The following is a 19,644-nucleotide window of genomic DNA, read 5'->3' as shown; positions in this document are numbered from 1 at the left end:
AATAGTAAAAATAAATCCACACATTTGAAAAATCACAAAAATAACTAAAACTTTGAGGAGTTAAGTATCTAAAAAATAAAATAAAAAATATCAATGCTCTTTTCAAAAATTTAAGGGTTTTTAATAATGTTTAAAACCATGAGGGCTTAAGTAGTAAAAAACTAAAAGAACTTAAATAGTCTTTATAAATAACTTGAAGAAATTTTTCTGTACCTTTAGCCTTAAATTTTTTAAATGGCTAAACCCATTATAAAATAACTATATTATTAGCTTTTATTTCATTGATAATTTTTTACATTAAAGTGATTAATTAACTATTTAGTTTGTACACTTATGATCCTTTTGCAAATGAAATATAATAAAATGTCGTCGTTTTAACTGCATGAAACGACGTCGTTTTATGCGTAAAAATACCACTTGTTTATAAAATAAAGGTTTAATAGCGTAAAAAATCATAAACTTTAGCGTATTTTGCAAATTTAACATAAACTTTCAATTTTGACAAATTAATACACAAACTTTTGATTTTTTGCAATTTTAGCACCGATCAATTTTCCTTCAAAAAAATAGAGAAAAATGCTGATGTGGACGCTGGAATAGTGGTTATTCCGGTATACACATCAGCATTTTTTTCACGAAAAATTGATCGGTGCTAAAATTGCCAAAAATCTAAAGTTTGTGTATTAATTTGCCAAAATTGAAAGTTTATGTTAAATTTGCAAAACACGCTAAAGTTTGTGATTTTTTACGCAATTAAGCCTAAAATAAATAGTTAAAAGATCACTTGAATGTAAAAAGTTTATCAAGAACCAAATAAAATAAAAAGGAATAATACAAGGACTTGGAATGAGTATAGCCTTATTAAATTAAAATTTGTGAAAATTGAGAGAATATATTATTTTATATACAATAAAGAATATTTAATAAACCCTTAAAACCCAGAAAACTTCTAGGCTCAAAGTCTTGAGTTGTCAAAGACAAAATCTTCAGCTGAAAAGCTCTCTTTTTGATTATCTGTTTTAGGGTTTCACTAACAAGCAATGGCTCCTGATGCTTCTCATGCTTTAGCAGGTTCCACTTTTTTCTTTTTGTGTATTGTATCACATTAATCCAATGACTTATAATTGATCAAAGCGTAAAAATTTGATTTTTATTTGATTTATTAATGTTTAATTGTGATTGCAGTAAGACAAAAAGTTCAGAACTTTCTTACTGCTGCCTGTACTGGGAATTTGGATCTTCTTAAGAGTAAGTTCTAGTGAATTGGGTTTTTGGTTTTAAGTATTTTTTTCTTTGGATTTTGGTTTTATGTGAGTGAGTGACTGTACTGTTTGGAATTTACTTGGATAGATTTAGCAGCACAGCTTGATGATGGGAAAGGAGTAGCGAAAACGGTGGCGGATATTAAGGATGCTAATAAAAGAGGGGCACTTCATTTTGCTGCAAGGGAAGGCCAGACTGAGGTGTGCAAGTACTTAGTTGAAGATTTGAAGCTTGATGTCGATACGAAGGACGATGATGGTAATACCGTATATGTGTTGTATTGTGCTATTAACAAATGTGAAGTGGGAATGTCATTCAGCATTAGATATTGATTTTTTGTTATTGCTGGAGTGTTGTTTTAGTAAGTTTTTCGTGGGATTTAATGTTGATATACAGGTGAGACTCCTCTTCTTCATGCTGCTCGGCAAGGACATACTGCCACTTCAATTTACCTTCTCGAACATGGTGCAAATCCTGCTATCGCAAGTGATCTAGGTGTAACGGCTCTGCATCACTCTGCAGGAATAGGTATTTTTGACTTTCTTCTCTGTTTGTGATTGCACGGAACAAGTTAAGAAGTCTAGAGTATCTGTAGCATGGTTTTGCTGTTTACATACTTGCAAATAGTTTGTAAATGGCATACTTGGAAACAGAATCATAACATTTATCAATTTTATTTCTTGGGTTCTATTAGCTAGCCAATCAAAAAATTTACTTCAATGCGTGTTGTGCATGTTTGCAGGAAACATAGAGTTGCTAAAGTATTTACTTTCCAAGGGTGTCGAGGTTGATTCACAAAGTGATGCTGGCACTCCTCTAATTTGGGCTGCTGGTCATGCACAGCCTGATGCCATGAAAGTTTTATTGGAGCACCATGCTAATGTAACTTTCTTCCTGTCCTTGTTTGCTTTTAAGTTGATAACTGCTCGTTATATTGGATGCTAAATTATGTCTTTCTTTGTGGGTTTCATTGCATTTCTATGAATATAATAGGGAAGTTTATAAGTTCGAAGCGATGCTTCTTATTGCAATCGCTCTGTGCTCTTATTCTGTATATTTGATGTGTTCCTTACATGATGTGATCTTCTTTTTGCAGCCTAATGCTGAAACTGAAGATAATATAACTCCAGTACTGTCAGCTGTTGCAGCTGGTTCATTGGCATGCATAGAGTCATTGGTTCAGGTATCTCCTTTAATCCTCTAACATTCTGCATAATGTTTCAGTTAGATGCTGCTGCATCCTTGGTTTTGTGATAAATTTAGCTGGAACTGAAATAAAAAGAGAACAACTTCATTTTTTTCCAATTTGTGTTTGATGCATACTACTGCCTGTTTGTATGGGAAAATGATTTATTCTCTCTGTCTATTGATGGATTAAATTTTGGTTGAGATTTTGTTCTCTATATCATGATTCCCCTTGATATTCATCTTCCATTGATCTTCTCCTCAGGAGAATGTTTTTTTTTATCATTATCACAAATTTAAATAAATTGAATTTTTAGATATCAGTAATGTATCTTCATCCTGGCATCAACAATGATCTTTTCTTTTAGAGTCATCGAAACAAGGGTTGTAGTTCCTGTGGTAAGTTATACACGATTCTTTGGCGATGCTTAAGTCTCAAATCTTTGTTCAAAGTGCAGAGTTCGTTATCTATTTTGTTTGAGACTTCGTTATAGACTAGGGCCTTAGAGTGTTGTGAAATTCTAATACTTGCCTAGTCAAACAAAGTCTAACTGCCCCATGTTATTGAGAAACTAGTATTTTGCAAATCAAGCTAACGGGTTCTAGTTATTCAACTGGATATTCTTTTTCTTTTTAATTAAAAAAATGGCCATAGACTAAGCATGATGTTATCAGTTGTGCTTCTATCCAATTTTAACTTATTTGATTATTATTATTTAAGGTGATTTTGTGTTTTCTATTTGTGCAGGCAGGTGCTAATGTGAATATTACCGCTGGTGGAGCCACCCCATTGCACATTGCTGCTGATAATGGAAGCCCAGAAATCTTGACTTGTTTGCTAAAAGCTGGGGCTGATCCTAACCTCAGTGATGAGGTGCCACAGTTATCTTACCTTCTATTAATTTATTTCTTTTGTTTTTCATTGTCTTTTTTGTAGTTGCACTGACAACTCCATATTATTTTTAATTGATTGCAAGTTCTCTTTGTCTAACAGGATAGCCAGAAACCAATACAGGTTGCAGCAGCAAGAGGCAATCGCGCAGCTGTGGAAATCCTTTTTCCCTCGACGTCTAAAATTGACAGTATCCCGGAGTGGACTGTTGATGGAATTCTTGGACATATGCAATCTGAATTTAACAAACAAGTGGTACTAAGATCCGCAGATATGCTTTCAAAATCAGGATACTTGGCGGTTGTTCTTCGTAGGAAATTATAAAATCTTGAGTAATTTGTCAATTCTCTTTGAGGATGAGCTGGTATAATATGTTCAAAAAGGTTTAAGGTTTTATATCCTTAAGCAAGTGGGGTTTTCGCTTTATGCTTCTCTTGGATGGGCTGATTTAATTTACTACTGAGTGGATGTATAATTATTAATGAGCGATATGTCATGCTAGTACTCACCTGGGTTTTTTTTTTTTTTTTTATCATTTTTGCTTGCCTGTGGCTTGTTTGTTTAATTTACCCTCAACTGATGGGACTGTTGCCTGTTGGGCATTCTTCTACGTTTTTGCAGGAAGAAACAAGGAATCTAAGGGAAGATGTCACTAAAGAAGGCACTGCTGTACCTAAAAAGGATCTTCCTGAGGTGCTGCTTTTACTCTGCATAAATATTTCTTTCCCTAATTCTCCATTAGAATTCTCTATTTTAGCATAGAATTTCTGAAAATTTGAACACACAATTTTCAGTTTATCTAAGACTTGCAAGATTTGGTATCCATTCATCTATAAACTCTATAAAAGTATGCATTCCGGAAGTCCTTCAGTTCATAACAGTTTTAAATTGTGATTGTGGTTTGTTGTGTCATGCATGCAACATAAATGGTGCTGGCTGGTTGCAGCATAATGTTTTTAAGATATTTTTCTATAAATTACAAAATGTTTTAAATGATGAAAATGCAAATATGGTTTAACAATAAAAGTATTCTGATCCTCATCCTCATGTGTTTCATATCTGAACTTGTCTAGGTGTCACCTGAAGCGAAGAAGAGAGCTGCAGAAGCAAAAGCAAGAGGAGAAGATGCTTTTAAAAGAAAGGATTTTCATTTGGCTGTGGATGCATATACACAAGTATAGTACTCATATTCTGTCAAATTCATGAGCACTTACAATATCCTTCGTTATTATTAGATTAATGGCTTTTCTTGCTTAAGATGCAGTATTTCTTGCTCAAGATGCATTCACTGCCTGGGTCAAATGTCTTTTTCATATATATAAATTGAAACAAGCCATATGACAATTCAAAAATTGGATATTTCCTTCTACTTCTAAATTAGAAAGTAACCTCTGGCACCTATCCCTATACAGTTCCTTTGAAACCCGGTATAACATATGATTTTTAATGAACATCTTTGAATTGAACTTTGTTCAAAAGCTAAACTTGTTTTGCTGAAGTATGGAAGGTAGCAGTGGGTGTTCAGTTGTAACGAGGTTATCGATAGGATGGGAAGTTACTAGAGCAAGCGTTATGAAAGAGGTTGCTCTTTAATTGGAAAGAGGACTAGAGAATCCAGAAATAAATGACAATTTTTTCCCCTTTCTAAATGTTTGTAGTTCTCTTTCTGGGAGCTTGATATTTATGGATTTTGTTACTTGGAGGTGCCTGGATGAGTGCCTCTGGTTGTGTAGTAGATATTCATAACACCTAATAATGACTTGATGTTGCCTTTGCAGGCAATTGATATGGATCCTACTGATGCCACTTTGCCTTCAAATAGAAGCCTTTGTTGGTTACGCTTGGGACAACCTGAGCATGCCTTAGCTGACGCAAAAGTCTGCAGATCACTGAGACCAGATTGGCCAAAAGCTTGCTATCGGGAAGGTGCAGCTCTGCGTTTATTGCAGGCATGTTCTGCTCTCACTCTCTTTCCCCCCTCCATTTCTCACTCTTCATATGAATGATCTTGTGATGCATATTGTCGTATTCATGGTTATGTTTAATTGCAGAGGTTTGATGAAGCCGCGAATGCATTTTACGAGGGTGTACAGCTTGATCCTAACAGTAAAGAGCTTGTTTCTGCATTTAGGTTTGCAAAACGATCCTCCAGTTTTTTCTGATTTAATTTGCCAATAACCAATTAGCACCTTTTTGCTTTTGTTGAAATGCAATTTAGATTGTGCTGCAGTGATTTGTAGTTTTAACTTTTAACTATGCAAATTTTGCAGAGAAGCGGTTGAGGCTGGGAGAAAGTTTCATGGAACGGATCAGGAAAAGAAATCATAATATGATTTTGTGATACATCAGCATCAGAAGGCCAGGGTAATTTAATTGATCGTAATGTATTAATGTGCTTCAGTGATACATCAGCATCAGATAATAGACACAAGTTAGTACAAAATTTTGTCCGCTCGAGTGTTCTGCATCAACTTCGTTTCTCGCCTGATCAATGAGTTTTTACCCTAGCTTGTAGTGAAAGCCATTGAAGGAAATGATAGACGTGATGTAAATTAGAAAAAGCATTATTTTCGGGAAATTTACTATGTTCTCTCTCTTTATATTTTTGGATAAATATGTTCTCTCTTTTTTAGATTGGTACAGTTTTTGTAGGGGGTTTGTGTCCCATTCAAAGGGTAAAGACAGCAGCTAGCCTGTAATGATTGGTTGATTGCGCATTTTATCAGCAACAGTAATTTTTATTTTGTTCTGTTGTAGCTTTATAGTGGCAATTTTATCAGCAAAATTTGAACTTTTTCAATTTTTTGTGTTTCAATTTTTTTGGTTCAGTCAGCTCTACATATTAGTCTTGATTATCTGATTCATCATGCGGAGCTGTTGGACTATTTTTAGTTGTGTTTGTGACTTAATGTGGATAAACAGCACAATTATCCTGCATAATTGACAGTATCAGTGGTTACATAAACAGTCTAATTTTATTTAGATAATTTTGACATGGTTTGATTTCGCCACATGTAATTATGAATTATCCTTTCCTCGGGCCGGACGGAGATTGACCCTCGAGCGCCAATGCAGAAGGGAGTTTGACTGCAAGACCCATTTGTCGAGCAAGGATGAAAATCAGCCTTAGTGATCCGACGGCGCAAGCGGAAGGGCGTCGCTCAATATATAACATCAGGTTTATAATTCTACATGCTGAATTAAATTCATATAAAAAATTTGGCAAAATAATCTGATAGCCCGTCTAAAATATCCCAAACAATGTTCAGGAATCCTAAACAATAGTTTGTTCAATTATCAATAAATTATTCCTCTACTAGATTAATTTTTTCCACAAACATATGAATTTAATTTTTCTCACAAACGCTCCCTGATAATAAAAAAACAAGAATTGTTTTTTATCTAATTAAATAAATGAAAACTCCAACTGGACAGTTCAATATAAACAGCTCCTCGACAGTCATTTTCCTGAAATAGAAACCCAAAGAAAATCCCATCATTGTCAAACAGAAACACTTCAATTCTCAATTCCAATTTGACAACACTCAGAAACCCTAAAATCAAAAATTCAATCTTCAAGTTAGGGTTTCTCTTCATATCCCCAATTCTTCCAGTTTCCGGCATTCCATTACTTTTCAATCTAACTTTACATTCTTCATCAAATTTCTTTAAAATTTCTCCACATCGATTCCCACGGTTAATATGTCGCTGAAATCACCCGCCGCCGGTTACGGAACGATTCCGGTAACAAACAATTTCCCACAATCTCCATCACCAACATCCACTTCCTTCACATTCCTCTCACGCGCCACCTCCGCAACCCAATCAGTTATCGCCACTCTCCGTCCATGGCGCGAACTTTTAAATCTTTCATCTCTATCATTCCCGTACAGCTACAGTGATGCAATGTCCCGGGTCAAGTACAACGCGAATTATTTCCGGGTTAATTACGCTATGGTATTGCTTATAATCCTGTTCTTAAGTCTGCTTTGGCACCCAGTATCTATGATTGTTTTTATAGTGGTGTTTATTGCTTGGTTTTTGCTGTACTTCTCTAGAGATAGTCCAATTGTGTTGTTTAATAGAGAGTTTGATGATAGAATTGTGTTGGGTGTTCTTGGATTGGTTACTGTTGTTGCATTGGTGTTTACGCATGTCGGGTTGAATGTCTTGGTGGCTTTGATTGTTGGTGTTGTGGTGGTTGGTGTTCATGCTGCTTTTAGGAATAATGAGGATTTGTTTCTTGATGAAGATAGCGCTGCTGAAGGTAGTTTGAATTCTGTGGTGGGTAGTCAGTTTTTGAGGACGACAACTGCAGCTTATACACGGATTTGAAGGGTTTTTTCGGTGTTGAGTTTGATGATATGGAGTTACGGGTATTGATTTTAGTTTCGTTATTTGGTGTTATCAGCTAAAAAATGTTATGGAGGGTTAACTTGAGCTTTTCTGTGGGATCGGTGCCTTGAATTTGTCGGTTTTTGGTTTGGCATGGACGGGAATAGCTTCATGAAGTTATGCTATGGAGGTAGAAGTTTTTCATTGTGAAGATTAAATATGTGATACATCAGGATGCTATCAACTCCAATGAAAGTGATCTCTGTTTTGTTTAAGCCATTAATGTAATTAATCTTCTCTTGCTTTTGTGCAATTCGAATTATTGAAATGATCAATCCGATATTTCATCGTCATTTGCAGCTAATATATGCACATCTTGTGCTCACTTGATACAATTTGTTGCAAGCAGTAGGCTTTATTTATATTCAATTTAAAGAGATGTTACAGCTTGTCCTTATGGGAGCAAATTTATAGTTTCGCCACAGTTAGTCTTTGCTTGTTGGTAAATTGATATGACTTGTAAATACGCAGAACAGTGTTTTAGCACTAACATAGAACAGTTTAATGATTGATGGTGTCATGGTAATTTGAATAAATTAAGAACTGCAAATTTTATGCAACTTTGTGATCGAAGTTTTCAGCATCCCTTACGGTGCTAGTCCAGGAAATGGTCGGGGGAGACCCAAGCCGAAAAAGAGTCTGCAGTCAGTTTGCTATGGGTAATGATGTTTTTCTAGAGCTGTAATTTGGGGGGAAGGATAATTTTCTGATGCAAATTCTTTGTTCTCTGTTCTAGTATTTGTCACATTATTTGTCCCAAATTGTATGGGACATCTCAGTGACTGTCATTTTGTTGTGCCTAATGACTTGCATGATTATGTATCAGTAAGTATTCCCTCCAATATTTTTGAAATTTGTATTTGATGAAAATGTGTACGAAGATGATGCCAAGAAATTGCTGGCATGATTGGAATCTGTTTGGTTTTCTTGAGTTGCCCTATTTTGAAATCGTCGAACATTAGTACAGCTACTTCTTTCTTTTTGATTATTTGCTGGTGCAGGGGCCACCTCTCACATTTATCATCATGGAAAAATGAAAGAGCATCCAATTATAATAATATAAATACTACAAAAAAATGTGTTAGGTTATAATGCTTCCATGTGGCATCTCATATCAATGTATGGTTGGCAGCAAACAAGCAGTAGTAGCCACTCAATGGAATCATGGTGTTCTAAGTTGCATTTTACCTTGTTTTACTTGTGTAAATGAATCAACATGGCTCATATGCTACCCTGCTACTTCCACATTTCTAAAGGACCCAATCTAGAATTTCCCAATACATGTAGCCATGGAAGAAAGATCGGCGGGCGGAAATTAGCGCCCGGTGGTAGCAGAGGTTGTGTGGTGCAGAGATGCACAGTATCTTCAACCCCAACTTCATCAGTAGCTAAAGAGCCACTTCTGTTCGAAAACAACACAAGATCAGATGAGGATAAAGAGTGTTTAGTAAATGAGTTTGGTTGGAAAGTGAGGAAGTTGGCAAGAGATGAGCATGAGATGAGGGAAGTTTCTCAAATTCAAGCTGAAGCTTTCCATACTCCTATGGCTATCTTTGATGATTTCTTCTTCCAATTCTTTAAGGTCTCAAATACTACATTTCAACATTCCGTTGCCATTTCTAAAAACGCTTTTGAAGCGACGGAACTCAAATTTTCTAACTTTTCATTTTCCTGCATCACAGGCTGAAGTGCTAGCTGGCCTGCTTTACAAACTCAGGAACTCACCTCCTGATAGGTAACCGTTGACTGCTACAATTAGAGTACCAAACAAAAACTGTAATACCTTAATTAAGCCATGATAAAACTTTCTTAATCTTTTGATAGGTCAAATTGCTGCTTTGGCTGATTCAACAAAAAGACATGATGATTATCTTAACATTAACAGATATGCATGTTTGGTAGCTGAGCCTGCAGTTGATTCTTCCGAGTCCGAGAGTAAGCTTGTCGGTGTAGTGGATGCCACAGCGGTGAGAGATGAAGATGTTCTGCAATATCTAAATGGAGCAGAAGAGTATCTCTATATATCAGGGATAGCCGTTTCCAAAAGTTTCAGGTTCGAATCAAAATTCTATATACTTAATGTTCAACATGCTCATAACAACTCGTTAGTATATATATTTTGATACAGAATGAAATTATTGCAACTTACAGGAGGCAGAAGATAGGCAGCGTACTGCTAAAAGCTTGTGATGTGCTCTCCATTTCGTTGGGCTTTGAGTATCTTGTCCTCCGAGCATATGAAGATGACATAGGTGCTCGCAGATTGTATACAAATGCAGGTTACAAAGTAATCTCAACTGATCCTCACTGGGTGACTTTGATCGGAAGAAAACGGCGTGTTCTTATGATCAAGCAGCCTAATTTACTTGCCTGACATTTCTAGCACGCCAGTACAAAGTTCCATATCTAATGTAGTGATTTGCAGAGGATGTACATGTATTTAACACGATAAGAGCTTTTTTCGTGAAATGAAAATGCAGTAAGCATGAAATTCAAAGTTGATGCATGTTCACATCCATAGAAAATCGAGCAGTATCAAAAAATCATTACTTCACACTAGCATTTGAAAGTTTCATAAGTTTAAATAAGCATTCAATGTAAATATAATATAACACACAAGAGCGCCAGTTAAATACCACCCAGATGCTTACAGTTGCAACCACGGAGTATATCAGAAACCTGATGGAATAGATCTTTTTCCAGACAATTCAAAGATCAATGGATGATTCTGTTGGCGATCATGCTAAATCAGTAAAAACTAATGGAATACCGACACTAATCCTCCTCTAGATTGATGGATTCACCAAATTTCCCATACAAAATCTTCTTTAACTCGGCCATCTGTGCAAGGATCGAGTCCTTCTCTTCCTCAAGTTTTTGCACGTTTTTGCTAGTCACCTCTTTCATCTCTTCTATCCTTGTCTCAACTTCTTCCTTTGGGACATGAACAAAAACTTCTCCTATTTGGAAACGAACCACCTCCTCGTCAGTGAGAATCAATTCATTGCCTGCATCCTCCAGATTCTCATTCGATTCCTGAAGAACAATGGGTGCTGGATTATTAGCCAAGAACAAAGTAAAGGAAAAGACAGAAACAAAGAACAAATTACAGAACGGATTTATTTGCCCAACCACTACCAGGGAAAAGAAAAATAGGATTCGCAACTTGCTCGAAACCATATGGGAAATAACCAACAGAATAAAACAAAGTTCATCTTGAGATCAACTGGATAAAAACAGCCACATCTTTAACACTTATCACATATCTAGACTCTAGTATTACTTCTTCCTCGTCTGAGGAGAAGCGAAAAAAACCAAAATTGTCTAATAAGAGTTTGTACTATTAAACAAACCAGTTCACTTAAGCTTTCCTTAAGAACAAAACACTTCCCTGAAATCTTCAGAAACGCCACAAAACACTTCCGATGTTTAATCAAGGGAACGGAAATTGAGCCACTTAGTCATCCATTAGCATTCTAAATTCCCTACCGTATTCCGAATACGGTCAATAAATCATATAGCTTTAACTATATTTGTGACTCAACTTCAATACAAACTTAATTTGTATGACTTGTCCACAAACATAATAAATTAATCACTCATAAACAAGAAAAAAAAGTACCTTGGCAATCTTAATTTCATCAAGAAGGTCGTGCAAACGGTTGTTTAATCTCCCAAATTTATTAATATTTTGCTGATCCTCCCAAGTCACCACTGTTTCAGATCCTCCGCCCTTCACATTCAACATTTCAATTTAACATATCTATACATATTACAAGAGAAGAAATTAGGTTTAATTAGGGTTTTAAAGTTACCTGCTGCATATTTTTTCAGACAAAGGTTCCAGCTTTCGTTCAATTTCTCAGCTCAGACTGAATCTCCGGGCAACCCACTAATCCTTCAGTTCTATGTTGCATAACGGGGCTTTTGGGTTCTTGTATTAGCCTTATCAACTTACTAAAAACACCCTCGTCCCAATGCTTAGGCGCTTTGTAGAAGGAAGGGCATAACTGTATATTCTCTTTTTATTTCAAAGAAATTCAATAATTACATATATATACTGTGTGAGGGTGTGTATTTAATATTTTCAAATTTTACATAAACATTTGATTACTTTAAAAATTGCAATTTTAAAAGTAATTAAAATAAAAATCTAAAAAATTATGCAAATTCAATTATTTAGGCTACTAGTCAAAACGGTACTAAATTTTTATAAATTGTTTTAAATTTTAAATTTTTCTAAAACAATAATTATAATTTTTATTTCAAATTATTTTTCTTATAAAATTGAGCATATTACATTTGACGTAGCAATCAAGATGAGAATATTTTCATATTTGTTTTACGTTATATGTTGCAGTTTATCTTCCTTACATGTCAATCATAGATTTATCTGATGTGGCATTTAACTGTGAAGGAATGTGGGAAAATATTTTTACTCCGATTGCCACATTATATGTAGGAGGCCTGAATTTTGTGAAAAAATCAATCAAAAAAAGTTATAATTATAATTTCAAAAGGATGCAAGTTAAATTAATAGTACAGTTTTGAAATAAGATAGAACGGTTTGGTTTTGTAATGTATATGTAGATAGCAGGATCAGAAACTTGAAATTATAAATCATAGAACTCACTAACAACAAACTGAAGATCAATTTCATGAATTTCAGCGTGTAACGATATCAAGAAACAAATATTACATAGTCGTACATGCAATCACATGAACGTAACGAAGTAAGCGTGATGGATCAGCTTGTCGGAATAAATACAGACTCACAAGATCCAACATCATCATCATATATTTTCCTAACTGAATATGTAAAACTGAACAAAGACGACATGAGGAGAAGACAATTAATTAATTTAAGAGGGTCGAACTTTCCGACAATATGACAGTACCATCACAAAGTCCTTAGCTGAAGAACCCACCGGCGCTGGTACTTTTTTAGTTGTAGATGCTGTTCGAAACCACAAGTCTACCAAGTTCTGTAATTGCAGAGTTGGAAGAACTGACTGACCCCTGCACATTATCTCCACCTGTACAGCACAAAAACATCTAGTTCAACTCTATCACATGCATGAAAATACAAGTTACAAACGCAATCCGTAGTATTATAACTCCGATAATCGGCAAGATGAGTTCGTAAAGCAAATTGCAAAACGCAGCAAATAATCGTTCTAGATTCTGACATTATCGCCTAATGCATAAGCTATTCATATTGACAGAAAAACAGTTGCGGGAAGGTTTTTTTTTTTAATCAAAAACCGACCGAAATCAAAGCTAAAATAACCCAATGAAATAACACAATGAAATATACAAGAACTATTCAAAGTTCAAATGGCTAAGTTGCATTTAGACACAAAACCTTATAAAATGAAAATGGAATACATCTTTTTCTTAAAAAAAAAAAAGAAGCATTCAAGTAACACTGCATGGTAAACCAACCTGTGATTTGAGAATTAAAAGACGGTCAAAATAAGTTCATAATTCATAAGAAGTGAATTTAACTATCACAAATGTCATCTCCACGAGAAGGTAAAATAAATAAGCATACCTCAGCCTCACTAGTAAGATCGAGTTTTTTTACAAGATACTTCTGAATAAATGAGACTGGCATTTTACCATCCCTGTGAAAAAAACTAAGCAGTCAGCACTACATAATTCAGGACGAGAATAACAATTTCAAAGTCAATAGCTTTCTAAAATGCTGACCAAGATTTGACCAAAACACTCGGGCAGAATAATCACAAAAGTCAAACGAAAGCATACCAAAACTGAGACAAGCAAATAATAACCAACAGTTTGTTTATTTTTTTTTAAGCGGAACAGGCCAGGTTAAAAATCAAACAGATCATCAAATCAGAAAACCTTCAGTCTTAACTTTAGCAGACTGAAATTACTTACGTAAGACATCATCCGCAGTCTAGTGAAACAAATCCATGAACAAGAAATATGTCATTGTATCAAACATCAAGGATTCGGGGATATGAGATATCTTGACATCGAAAACCCCAAAATATATTTAGACCAAGTTATTTGGAAGTTGAAATATTGCCTATGAGGTTGTGCAGTGTAGTGCCCTCCACAGCAGCTGATATTTGAGAAACCTCAATCATAAACAATATGATGGCCTCGATAGTGCAACCATGCTGAACAAGAGTTAAAGATTCACTCATATTTTAAAAAGAAGATAAAAATAACACGGTTCGTAATAACTGATCACCGCCTTCTCTTTCTTTATTTAGTAGTTCTCTAAATAATTATTCAGAACATATGTTCTTCCGCAGCAACATATTATCTGAGACTTCTTGTGTTAACATCTTCAACTTTATCCGGCTTTTCATTTTTTATGGCAGACAATAGTGAGCACAATGCAACCAAATACTTCAGTAACACAGTAACTATAACAGTCTCTAAGACCATACGTATGACGCAATGGGTTAAATCTGATCAAAAAGGAAAACTTTAACTCAAATTGAAAGATCTGTACCACATTGAACTTCTGCATGATTGGATGTTCTACTGATCCTAATGTAAATAGATCTCTTCCCATTTATCTACATGCACACACGAAATAAATTCATGGAAATAACTTTTCAAAAAAGATTAAAAGAGAACACTCTTTAACTCCCAAGTCCCAACTAGTACAGCTACGCATAACTCGAAGTCACTGCATTGTAAGTACGACGGGCATAGCATCCACAGGGCTTGGTAGTTGGTAGAAAACAATAAGTCCAACTTTGAGACACTGCACATTACTGTGACATAAAAATAAATTCTTCCTAGCCAGAGTCTTTTTTCTTTCAACTAAATTGATTTGACCTTCAGCTCAGATTTCACAGGCACATAAGGAGAAGCCTAGAAGATGAGAGATAGCCTATTATTGTTTCCTTTTCTAAGATATAAAAAAGTGTCTAAATACCAATACCATATTAAAAGAACCAACAGATTAGAACAAAATAAAATAATGGCTAGGCAGGTAATGGGTTCATAGAAACTCACTTTATCCTCAGGTAACCAGCAGATATCTGTGGTAAGGAAGCATCTCCTTTCCTAATCAATTAAGCATATAAGCAGAGGTCAGCACTTGATTGCTACCTTCATAAACCTCCCATAAAATATAATTTGATTGCTAGCTTAATAATCCTCCCAATAAAAAAATGTTCAAAAAATTATGATTTATAGATGGCCTAGCGAGCAACTTACTGGTCTTCAGAGGCAACTAATGTGAACCAAATTGGACAGTTTCTCCTGTTGTTCCTAGCCTCTACAGCCTCTAGCACAAGCCGTGCTGAGGCACTGAGCTCCTCTGACATGGCTGCTCTTTTCCGTGCGGTTAATCTTCTACGCTTTACTGATGCATGATGCAATTTTGTTCCATTACTATCATCCTTAGCTTTCGAGTCCTCACTATGCTCCTTAATTTTGGCTCTAGGCCTGTATACTTCACTCACATGTCCATGTGGCGATTCTGCTATGTCTTTCATTCCAAGTAAATATAAGTCATCATCAGGAGCATTAAGCAGTTCTAATTTAACATGAGATGGCCCTTGTGAATTTGACTTGGAGGATTTGCTTCTGTTGGCAGCTTCAACAAGACAATTTAAGGGAGTCCATAAATCAGCTTTCCCTTCTATTTTTCTATCAACCACTGGATCGTCTTCAGGCCTCGGTGTATTCGGAGAATCACCCGCAGAAGAATCCTGTATAATATTAACAAACTGTAGTTGAACAAAGGCATAATTGTCTGCAAGAGATGGACAAAAGGAAGTTCAAGAGCATTGATTGGAAAAAGAAAAAAAAAATCCTCCCTTACCTGCATTTTATTTTGTACAAGTCGGCTAGGAGACCCAGGAGAACTTGAACTCATTGGATGATCTTCCAGAGAATCTTCATTTTTATTGAATTCCTCGACAGAAAAATTGCACCGCGAAGGAACAACTTTTCTTGTACCTGCTTTAGTTCTCCTTCCAGTAAATCCAGTTTGCATTGGCGCTTTGGGAGCGCTAACCACTAAAGATGATAATGATCTCTCCTTTCTTTTTGGTGGCAATGCAATTGAAGGCATAACTTCAGGAGCCTTAATTTTTCTTCTTTTAAAAGGAAATATTTTGGCCCTAATGTCTTGTAAATTATGGTCTGGCCTGCATAAAATCAATATATTGATACAAAACAGTGAGCAGAAACTAAAATCAAAATTTGGACCAGCTTTTCTTACTTTTAATAGACGAATAAACATTCATAATTATCAAAACATAAGCCATTCGTCTGATTTGATTTTAGCTAACTGTTGCCCACAATATAACAATAGGCTAACAACATAGCATGTGAATGGAATGTACATAGATTGCCTACTTTCCTGAATAAAGATATACCAATCTACCAAACCAACTCAAATTCAGATTATAAGGCACCTTAGACTTAAATAAATAAAGATATTACCAAACCAACTCAAAGTCATAACCAACTATGACCGCACAAGCAGTTTTAATACTTTTAAAAAAATATTAAAATATCTACTCCAATCTTAATGGCTGCAGTTCGGTATAAAGCTAAACTGGACTTAGCAGCAGCCCAGAGCAAAGTAAAAAGATAGAACAAAGAACTAATGATAAGTAGAAAGGTACTATGTTCTAAGATGAAGGAAAACAACAATAGTCTTGACAGATAAAAAATTATAATCTTTACTTATCCTCCATCGTTGAGACAAAATAAACGAAACAGAATCTTATCAGACAAATTAGGTTGAAAAGGATAGCGCACACTACATATAGCACACAAGAGAAGGGAAGAATGACCTAGGATCTAAGTGATCTACAAAAACCAGAAAGAAGATAATTGGAAAAAGATGAAAAATAAGAAAATCATGAAGCTTAAGAAAGTAACCAATTAGAGATATATCTAAACAAAAACTTCCATGGACACATTTGAAGCTCTATTCTCCACAACTTGCTGTAATAGCAATTAACCTATCGATAAGTAACAAACTCGATAATAATCAGAAACTAATATACCCAAGTAGCCAACAACTTCAGAAACATAGAAATCAATAATAGCCTTGTACTTCAGTTATAAAAGCAAAAAAAATTACAGGAGCTCCAGCTTCCTAGCATAAAGAATGCACCTTTAAGCATGCAGTTGCACAATTAGCTATAATGAAGTCAAAAGCTAACCTCAGTTTCTCTACAGGGAGGCAGCCAAGGTCAATGTTGCATACAGGACAGCAGTCTCCCTCTTCATCTGAGAGCTTCTCATAAATACACTTTCTGCAAACTGATATATTCCAAAGAAACGAATAGAAACAGGTCAGTTTATACAAAAAAATGATTCAAAAACTAGAGAAAAAACTTGAAAATTTATACATTTTCACTCAAAAACAACACAAGTATGCACTTTTTCTATATATTACAGTACCAAAATGAACAGAAAGCATTATAAGATACTTCCTAAATGCATCATACACAAACTCTAATTACTAATTAGTAAGCTTAAACTTTTTATATATGGACGTATTTTCACCAAAGAATCCAAGAATTACACTTAATATTGAACTAAAATTTTAAGTAAACTAAAAAACATGAACGTAGAAAATGAGGCCAAGGTCATCAATTCAATCAAAAACATGCAAACGACAAATATAACACGTAAATAACCAAGAATTGGGACATTATACAGCAAAAACAAGAACCATAATCCAAAAGTCAAACCCACAAATTGTTAGTAACGAAGAACAAACAACCCCCCATCTCGAATCAAAGAACACATCTTTATCACAATTGAAACATACCCAGATTACAAAATCAAAAAAACAAAAACAACCCAGATCGTATCATGCAACTCAAATAAAAAACCCAGCAAACCCACATCAAAAAAATGGGAACTTACACGTATGGAGACACAAAGAAATAGTAGTGGCGTCTCTTAAGAGCTTATTACAAAGAGGACAAGTCATGCATGCCTCTATTATTTCCCTCTTAACTCTCACCACCTGTCCCGCCATTTTATTAACACCAAACACAAACAGAGTTTACATTATACACCACACCGCCGCGTAACAAAGACAAAAAATGGGGGGATTTGAAACAGAAGCAGACAAGGCAGAAGAAAGATCTAAGGGTTTAAGATTGGGGAGTTAGATTTTAGTTTAGAGGAGAAATTATGGGAGTGTGCAAGAGTGGGGCGGGGTTCAGTGGGAGTTTTAGGACATGAAAATAGGATGTGTGTGTGTTTTTAGAACAATATTGAAGGGAATTGGTGAGAGAGAGGGGGAGTTGGAAAGCGTGTTGTAAGTGCAAAAACTAAGGCTAAGACTGGATTATAAGTATATTTATTTTGGACAAGAGTTAACTTAAGGTGAGTGAGGTGGTGTTGAAGTGATAATGTGCGGCGATGGGGGGTTGTGTTAAACCTGCGTTTGGTTGCGTTTTTTCATGTTTGTATTTGTTTATTTGGTTGCATTGACCATGCCGTTGTGCGTGTCAACTACCCCCACACCACACTCTGTCTTCTAGTAATTCTTTTCATACACATTGCGGTGCCTTTGTTATTAACATATGATGTCACCTAATCTCTTTATTCAATACAAATTAAAAACATTCAAAATTATATAAAAAAAATCCTGATAGGTGTAATAGAAAAAATTATTACACGTGTTATTCGTGCAACAAATCAATTATGCGTTAGTCATACGGAAAAATTGATAATTAACAAATTAAATAATAATTAAAAAAATTCATATCAAAATTTCGCCGAAAATTCATATCATATAATTATTGCTAAACCATATTCCGTTGGGTGTGAATCTTCATGTGCGATGCCCTACAATCTCCTTTTTTTGTCGACTTTGTGGTGTATTTGACGAATCAGTTGAATATCGTTTTTATTCACGCTCCTTGTTAGAGAGTATATGGCTCCACTCTGAATTAATGTTGTGATCCAATTGCTTTGGACCTATCCCTATTCATGAATGGTGGTTAATTTTTTTTAACGGACTTACTACTCCTTATCAACGTAATTAGATGGCAATAATTAATTGGAGAATATGGATTGCAAAAATAATAAGTGTTTCAATAATTCAACATGGACAATCTCATATGTGCTTTCCAGAGCATCAGCACAAGTACATGAATTTTCATATGTTCAAATCTTAAAAAATCAACCTTCTGTTGTAGATAATAGCTTAACGCGGCAGATACAGCGGTGGAGTCTTCCACCGCTTGGGAGGATCAAGATAAATTTTGATGCAGCCTTAAATATTAATAACTGCATTGCAGTTGTTGGTATGCTTTGCACAAATTTTTCGGAGTTTATTACGTACTGTAGTTCTCATCGTTTTCCATGAATATCATCACCATTAATTAATTGTGGAGGCATTGGATATTGCGGCATGCTATTATGATTGCTTCTCAACTCAGACTAAGCAATATTATTATTGAAAGAGATTACTTAAATGTGATCTTTGCAGTTAATGGCAAGAAAGATATTCCATCAGCAATAGAAGTCATATTTTTTTGATACCGTTCGCTTATCATCGTCGTTTATTACCTGCCACTTTGCATATGTTAAGTAAATGTGTAATTAGATGAAGTGGCTAAAAAGTTATTATAGACTCCTTTTTAGGAGTTTTTTTTTCTATAAACTATGTTATCTATTTCTATCAAACATTATGATACTTTTATTTTCCGATATTAATACAATTTCATTTGGCCAAAAAAAATTGTTTTATTATAAATATGACATGACACAATCAATGCATGAGATAAACACTCGTGTAATAGAAGTATGTGTCAAGCAAACTACGCAAATTAGATGCCTCATGCCAACAAATGAAGAAATTCTTAGGTGAACCAAGTCCACCATGTAGGATTATGAGCCGTCAATTTAATACGTGACATGTGGCGTAATTATTT

At 35.0% G+C, this 19,644-nt stretch overlaps 5 protein-coding genes across 6 annotated transcripts; 3 read left to right on the top strand and 2 right to left on the bottom strand.

Moving 5' to 3' along the window:
• The first annotated feature begins 915 nt into the window (after positions 1-915).
• LOC126674177 (uncharacterized) lies at positions 916-6,084 on the top strand. Its single transcript, XM_050368584.2, has 13 exons — positions 916-1,071; positions 1,186-1,248; positions 1,351-1,521; positions 1,660-1,791; positions 2,006-2,145; positions 2,360-2,446; positions 3,197-3,322; positions 3,443-3,595; positions 3,962-4,033; positions 4,414-4,515; positions 5,119-5,289; positions 5,392-5,471; positions 5,611-6,084. Exons 1-13 carry the CDS (start codon positions 1,041-1,043, stop codon positions 5,666-5,668), a joined length of 1,386 nt encoding a protein of 461 aa, XP_050224541.1. The 5' UTR covers positions 916-1,040; the 3' UTR covers positions 5,669-6,084.
• A 694-nt stretch (positions 6,085-6,778) lies between these two features.
• LOC126674180 (PRA1 family protein E) lies at positions 6,779-8,028 on the top strand. Its single transcript, XM_050368587.1, has one exon. The coding sequence runs from the start codon at positions 7,043-7,045 to the stop codon at positions 7,673-7,675; it is 633 nt and encodes a 210-aa protein (XP_050224544.1). The 5' UTR covers positions 6,779-7,042; the 3' UTR covers positions 7,676-8,028.
• Positions 8,029-8,852: 824 nt separating this feature from the next.
• LOC126674179 (uncharacterized) lies at positions 8,853-10,235 on the top strand. Of its 2 annotated transcripts, none has more exons than XM_056105118.1 (4): positions 8,853-9,317; positions 9,418-9,470; positions 9,621-9,788; positions 9,864-10,045. In XM_056105118.1, the coding sequence occupies exons 1-4, from the start codon at positions 8,952-8,954 to the stop codon at positions 9,898-9,900; spliced, it is 624 nt and encodes a 207-aa protein (XP_055961093.1). In that variant the 5' UTR covers positions 8,853-8,951; the 3' UTR covers positions 9,901-10,045. The 2 variants fall into 2 exon arrangements, with proteins under 2 accessions (XP_055961093.1, XP_050224543.1); XM_050368586.2 differs by having other exon boundaries at positions 8,868-9,317; positions 9,887-10,235.
• Positions 10,236-10,268: 33 nt separating this feature from the next.
• Positions 10,269-11,690, bottom strand: LOC126674182 (probable prefoldin subunit 4). Its single transcript, XM_050368589.2, has 3 exons — positions 11,551-11,690; positions 11,358-11,468; positions 10,269-10,771 (listed from the first exon to the last, which is right to left on the bottom strand). Exons 1-3 carry the CDS (start codon positions 11,557-11,559, stop codon positions 10,511-10,513), a joined length of 381 nt encoding a protein of 126 aa, XP_050224546.1. The 5' UTR covers positions 11,560-11,690; the 3' UTR covers positions 10,269-10,510.
• A 678-nt stretch (positions 11,691-12,368) lies between these two features.
• LOC126674178 (E3 ubiquitin protein ligase DRIP2-like) lies at positions 12,369-18,148 on the bottom strand. The gene is made up of 7 exons (XM_050368585.2): positions 17,621-18,148; positions 16,909-17,008; positions 15,552-15,879; positions 14,942-15,438; positions 14,738-14,788; positions 13,290-13,362; positions 12,369-12,771 (listed from the first exon to the last, which is right to left on the bottom strand). Exons 1-7 carry the CDS (start codon positions 17,733-17,735, stop codon positions 12,598-12,600), a joined length of 1,338 nt encoding a protein of 445 aa, XP_050224542.1. The 5' UTR covers positions 17,736-18,148; the 3' UTR covers positions 12,369-12,597.
• Positions 18,149-19,644: the final 1,496 nt, after the last annotated feature.

The sequence above is a fragment of the Mercurialis annua genome, linkage group LG3 (genome assembly GCF_937616625.2).
Source record: "Mercurialis annua linkage group LG3, ddMerAnnu1.2, whole genome shotgun sequence".
Classification (NCBI taxonomy): Eukaryota; Viridiplantae; Streptophyta; class Magnoliopsida; order Malpighiales; family Euphorbiaceae; genus Mercurialis; species Mercurialis annua.
Note: the sequence above shows the minus strand (reverse complement) of the source record. Positions and strands in the feature narration are given on the sequence as shown.

Coding starts and splice junctions, on each gene's coding strand:
- LOC126674182 (XM_050368589.2), bottom strand. Junction 10,772..11,357: donor ATGAAATTAAGATTGCCAAG/GTACTTTTTTTT, acceptor ATTGTTCTTCAG/GAATCGAATGAGAATCTGGA.
- LOC126674177 (XM_050368584.2), top strand. CDS start 1,041: ATGGCTCCTGATGCTTCTCATGCTTTAGCAG. Junction 1,072..1,185: donor TGCTTCTCATGCTTTAGCAG/GTTCCACTTTTT, acceptor TTGTGATTGCAG/TAAGACAAAAAGTTCAGAAC. Junction 1,522..1,659: donor CGATACGAAGGACGATGATG/GTAATACCGTAT, acceptor GTTGATATACAG/GTGAGACTCCTCTTCTTCAT.
- LOC126674178 (XM_050368585.2), bottom strand. CDS start 17,735: ATGGCGGGACAGGTGGTGAGAGTTAAGAGGGAAATAATAGAGGCATGC. Junction 15,439..15,551: donor TTGTACAAAATAAAATGCAG/GTAAGGGAGGAT, acceptor AATATTATACAG/GATTCTTCTGCGGGTGATTC. Junction 14,789..14,941: donor TTAGTTGCCTCTGAAGACCA/GTAAGTTGCTCG, acceptor TTAATTGATTAG/GAAAGGAGATGCTTCCTTAC.
- LOC126674179 (XM_050368586.2), top strand. CDS start 8,952: ATGGCTCATATGCTACCCTGCTACTTCCACATTTCTAAAGGACCCAAT. Junction 9,471..9,620: donor AGGAACTCACCTCCTGATAG/GTAACCGTTGAC, acceptor TAACATTAACAG/ATATGCATGTTTGGTAGCTG. Junction 9,789..9,886: donor GCCGTTTCCAAAAGTTTCAG/GTTCGAATCAAA, acceptor TGCAACTTACAG/GAGGCAGAAGATAGGCAGCG.
- LOC126674180 (XM_050368587.1), top strand. CDS start 7,043: ATGTCGCTGAAATCACCCGCCGCCGGTTACGGAACGATTCCGGTAACA.